At 36.6% G+C, this 5,170-nt stretch overlaps 1 protein-coding gene across 1 annotated transcript in view; it reads right to left on the bottom strand.

Annotated features, from left to right (window-relative positions):
• LOC116307611 (uncharacterized) overlaps positions 1 to 3,312 on the bottom strand; it is an 8,799-nt gene extending 5,487 nt beyond the window's left edge. Inside the window, exons 1-3 of the mRNA XM_031717879.2 lie at positions 3,177 to 3,312; positions 2,951 to 3,025; positions 567 to 755 (exon numbers count right to left, since the gene is read on the bottom strand). Of these exons, the coding sequence (XP_031573739.2) occupies positions 567 to 755; positions 2,951 to 3,025; positions 3,177 to 3,179 (267 nt within the window). The 5' untranslated portion in view covers positions 3,180 to 3,312. The remainder of the gene's footprint in view (positions 1 to 566; positions 756 to 2,950; positions 3,026 to 3,176) is intronic.
• Positions 3,313 to 5,170: the final 1,858 nt, after the last annotated feature.

The following is a 5,170-nucleotide window of genomic DNA, read 5'->3' on the forward strand; positions in this document are numbered from 1 at the left end:
TACTGATCAAAACAACTAATGGAAAGAGCGCGCGCTCCTTGACGACAGTTTTATCTGTCTGTCCTCTTTTTTACAATAACTTACAAATTTCTACGCTTCGTGGATCCACACTACTTTGACAATGTGATGACGCTATTTATTGTCAATAAGAGGACAGACACATAAAAATCTGATGTCAATTGGTTAAATTGATGATAAAAAATAAGCAATCATTGGGCGAGAAATTTGTAAGTTATTGTAAAAAGTACAATTGATACCGTCAAAGCCGCCGTTTCAGAAATAATACGATCTCACGCTACCCTACTGGCAGAGCGTCGTTGGAGTAAAAGTGACTCTCTAGTAGAACAATCACGCATAAGCTTGTGTATCGATTATAACAAAAACCTGAGAAAATTATTACAAGTACCAAAAGACGACTGGGGAGAAGTTTCCAAATGAATTTCACATGTAGCAAAAGACAATTTCTTTCACTAATAATCATTATAGATAATTTTCATGTACGACGGTTGTACTAAACGGCAAATATATTGATTGTTGACTGAGCTTTTAAGATCTTTATTCCTTACCATTTTGAAGTCGTACAGATAATCGCTCTCTGACAAACCATTGTGAGAAGGAACTTTAAAATATTCAATTTCTTTCTTTTCGTCGATGTCAATACTTTCATCAAATTCGGAACCTCCTTCTAATATGAGGAGTTCAGTAAATTTGTGTACAGACGCTTTCTGCTCCAAGGCAAACTCTGGAGTTTGGATCTGAAAACCAGATATGCATGATGAGTGAAACAACAGCATATAAATATATTTTCTCAAACTCATTAACATTTCATAAGCTCAGCAACCAATGGAGGGGCACTTTTCAGATGGGTTTTTGAAACCTAATGAAAACCCATTTTTGTCACTAGTGTTTGAAATATATTTTCATCATTAGTGCTGAAATATTTCTTAATCTACATATTTGTCGTGGGAGTCTCATAATAGCTAGAAGAATTTCTTTTCTTTTTACCTTGGACTTACCATGGCCATGTCTCGAACCTGGGACCCTTTGCGTGATAGTCTAGTGATTCACCAACTATTCAAAAGAGGAATTTGCTGACAAATTTGGGTTGGATCTTTATTTCATTAATTTTTTTCCCATACAACTGTTCTACCTATATTGAATAAAAACATAACAACAAGGAAACTTCTTTTCCTGCATGATAAATTATTAACTCATTAGAGAAGTAATTTCAAAAACTCGTGCTTCGTGTTTCATTAGGGTTTCCAAACACTCAAAAACAATAAAAGCACTCGGCCTACGGTATCGTGCTTTCAAATGGTTTCTTGTGTTTGGAAACCCCAATGAAACACTCTCACTCGTTTTTGAAATATCACATAATGAATCTGAGGGAACCCGAGGGAATATAAATAGATATTATCAGTTTAATTTGTTTAAAGGTTGTTACTCGCGATTGGAGTATCATAGAACGGACGAACGAGTCATCGAGTAAAGACTACATAAAAACTGCAGAAAGCACTCCATTTTTTTCCTGTTTATTATTAAAAAATATATACGAAAAATTTCACTCGATTCTGATTGGCTAGGAGTAGCGCTATTAATCAATAACACAGCAGAAAAAATGAAAAGAGCAAGTGGAGTGCAGCTAATATCATTTAGAAAAGTTTGAAATATACCTTTTGACGCGAAAAGAAACCGAAAGTATTTTAGTGTTTTCATAGATCAAAGCGTCTTTACTGGCGTATTTAAGCTTCTTTTAACTTTCGTGACAAGTGATTTACAAGTGTAAAATACTCGGGGGCTAAGATAAATAAATGACGCCAAATTCCCTACGATTGGCTTAATAGGGTAGCATAGGTGGCTGATACGCCGCAAATCAGTGCTTGGACGTCTTTCATCCCAAGGATTCTCAATGGTGCCAGACTGACGGTATACCATATTCAAGTCTACACCATCGCCTGTTAAAGTCCAGCAGTAGGAGTCAAAACGCCGCGGTCCACCTAACTGCCATAATCGTAAGCCAAATTTTAAAAAAAAGATTTATCCCTATTAATTTTAATAAATATATTTTTTTATGATTTGTTTTTCATGCTGTATGGCCGTCTTAATTTTTTTTTAGAAGCTGCATGTAGAACTGCCCAGTTGAGTTGGGCCCCGTCTACACTTATACCACAGGTAGCCCAAGCTTGGTTTCTGTGGTGTCATGTTACAAGGAAATGTATGGAGATTCATCAAAAATATCAATAAAATCATGAAACGTGAAATAAAGCGTCGACATTTTACCAGATCATTGAGAAACAGCACTTGTTTCGTTCTGTGTGGTTATTTTTTGAATTTAGCCTGTTTTAAGGATTTTTTCCCCACCAGTAAGAAATAAGAGAAGGTTGGAGACTCGGGATCCCAACAGCGAACCATCACGAGGTGTACCGTGAGCTCCAAGTACGGGTCAGAACAAGCGAGGTAGTATGTGAATACAGGCAAATTTCATGGCTTTTAAAAAGACGCGAAGACTAATCTCTAACGCGACTTTCTCGGTTCTATAGGGATGTGAGAGAAGGGTTAACGTTATGACTTAAATTTGGCGCTGGAAAGAAAATTCGAAAACGTCGAGGTTTCAAAGACTCGTGATGGTTCGCTGTTTAAACTGTTCGTTAACTCGGGCTCGAAATCGGAGTTTAACTCGATTCCAAAATCGGTGTTTTGGTTCTCCCGAAAATTAGGTTCTTGTTAGCCATTAACCAACTATTCTTACTCAGATCCATAGAATAAACTCTTGTTTTCAATTGAGATATTTCGTCTTCAATTGTATCATTCTGAGAATATTTAGTTTAACTGCCGTCTAAAAGTTGAGTTCCATGCTCTGCCGATGAAATAGAGCACGCGGGATGTTAGGACAAACATGAGAAAAGTTTTAACCTGGAGGCCATTTTAGCTCACTATACTAGCTGCTTACCTCACCCACTGGAACAGTTCCCGTCAGACTGAAGCATGGAAACAGAAGTACTGAGGCGACAAGGAAAGAAAATCCCTATGGAGAATACATTTAGTTAAAGTTCTAAAACTTCGCTATAAATTGTTATATGGTAAAGCTGTACACATTGTACTGTCCATTCATCACTAGAAGACATATTGTACATATTTTAAACATACGAGAAATCCTCTTATTTCTGCCGGCTTACCATTGTTAAGAGTCAATTTATGATCCCCTTTTCAGTAGGAACTTCTTCAAATTCCGTGCTATGTCTTCTCATCAGTAGGAAAATAACTCAATCTTTTTGTACGTTCGCTTGATGACATTACGTAGCTCAGCAGCAAGTCCGGAAGCAGTGCTTCCTATTTTGCCCTGGGAAAGGAAAGGACGGAATTGGATGGTATCCAAAAATATAAAAGTTCAAAGCTCAGAGATATTTGTAACACTTATTGGGACTTAGTTTAGATCCAAAAGCAATGCAGAAAATTACCAATGTGAATAGTTTAATGTATGTATTGAATAATTTCATGTGTGCATTGTCTTCTCCTTGAGTGTAAAAATGGGGAGGTGGTGAGTTTTAGTGGCAAAATGAATGTCGTTAAGATTTCCGTTTCAGCGTTCTTGTTATAACTTGTACTGTGGTCGTGTTTGCATAGCTTAGCAGGAAGTCGGTAGTGGTATGATAGTATGGTTGCCAAAAAATGGATTAAATGTTTTAAAATTCTATCATAAATACAAATTCCTTGTTCTGGTAATTATTCTTTACATGCTTTGTTGGTATAAAAGTAGGGTTGAGCTATAAATTCTACAAAAAGTGGAGAAAAATGAAACGTTTAAGGAGTAATGAGCACTTCAATACTTTATGGTTAGAGATCAAACGAATGCTAACCGGCCCTGCACATACCTTGTCTAGATTTAGTCTAAATTTTCGATGTTTGTGCGCAAGTTTATTTCATTTAAGAAATAATCGATGATTTTACTCGTAAGGGACCATTCATGAATGTGTATGTGTGTGTGTGTGGGGGAAGGGGGGGGGGGGGGGTAGGGAGGGGTATTAGGTGATGGTTGTGTTTGTCTAAGAAGCATCTCAATTAAAAAACAAAATTTCGTAAAGCTGCCTGGAAAATTTTTGATCCCTCACCGAAAAAGAGTTCAAAATTTAGTGCCTTCCTCCTTTAATACTTTTTGAAAAACACAATAATAGTAACTAAAAATGATAGTAGATGACAGTCCATTTTTAGCAACTACTACTTCCTGCTAAGTTGAAACCAAAGCATACGACCATATTACAAGTCAAAACAAGACAAGGAAATGAAAACAGCAGTCAATATATTGTTTGCTTAGGCATGCCAACCCTTCGTAGCCCAACACCTTTCTGTTTCTTTGCGTTATCACTTACTATACATGCAGTACTGGATTTTTCTTGTTCATGACTCCATTTATACTTTTTTATTCTTGGAGCGGTGTCATTATAACAACTTAATTAACTGGAATGTTTTGTGTGAACAAAGATTGCACTTCCATCGATTTCCTTCCTCTCTTAGGAACGGCAAACATGCTTCCTTCCATTTGGAAGGCAAAATTCCTAAGCGATGTGATGTGAGTACTTGTGAAATGTGGGCTCTAGCCGCCACTATACATTCTCTGTATTCTTATTATGTTTTCAAATATCACAACTTTATTTGAATTTAATTCGTTCAATCTTGATCACATTCAAAAGGCAAACTACTTTCAATGTTACCTTTTTTTGAATGTAAATTATTATTTTTTCAATAAAATTGAATTTCACAAAGTAGAACCCAGTAACTCGTTCGTTTTGAAACTGGCTATTAATGTCACGACTTGACTTTGCTTGATAGAACAGTTTTCTTGTGAATGGAAAAAAGTACGGTTAATTCGTGATCGTACTGAGCGTCGCAGTTGCAGGAATTACTGTTATACTATGGAAAGCCAATACAATGTTTCGGCATGTCGTAACGTGTCGTATCGCAAGTCATTACTACAGGGAGCCCAGCTTTGGAATTTGTACGTGAATAAATAAATCAATAAAGTGCTTTGGGTTTCCTGTGTTGAGACTTGAAACAAGACGCTGATACTATAGCCTGCGTATGTTTTTGGTTCAAGAAAAATACAGCTTTGTTCGCCTCCTATCGCGGGGTCCCATCGGCAAACAAAAGAAGACTTTCATTCAATAATTTTATA

The sequence above is a fragment of the Actinia tenebrosa genome, unplaced genomic scaffold (genome assembly GCF_029948245.1).
Source record: "Actinia tenebrosa isolate PJP-AT-01 unplaced genomic scaffold, QUT_ActTen_1.0 PGA_scaffold16__25_contigs__length_10494907, whole genome shotgun sequence".
NCBI classification, from domain to species: Eukaryota; Metazoa; Cnidaria; class Anthozoa; order Actiniaria; family Actiniidae; genus Actinia; species Actinia tenebrosa.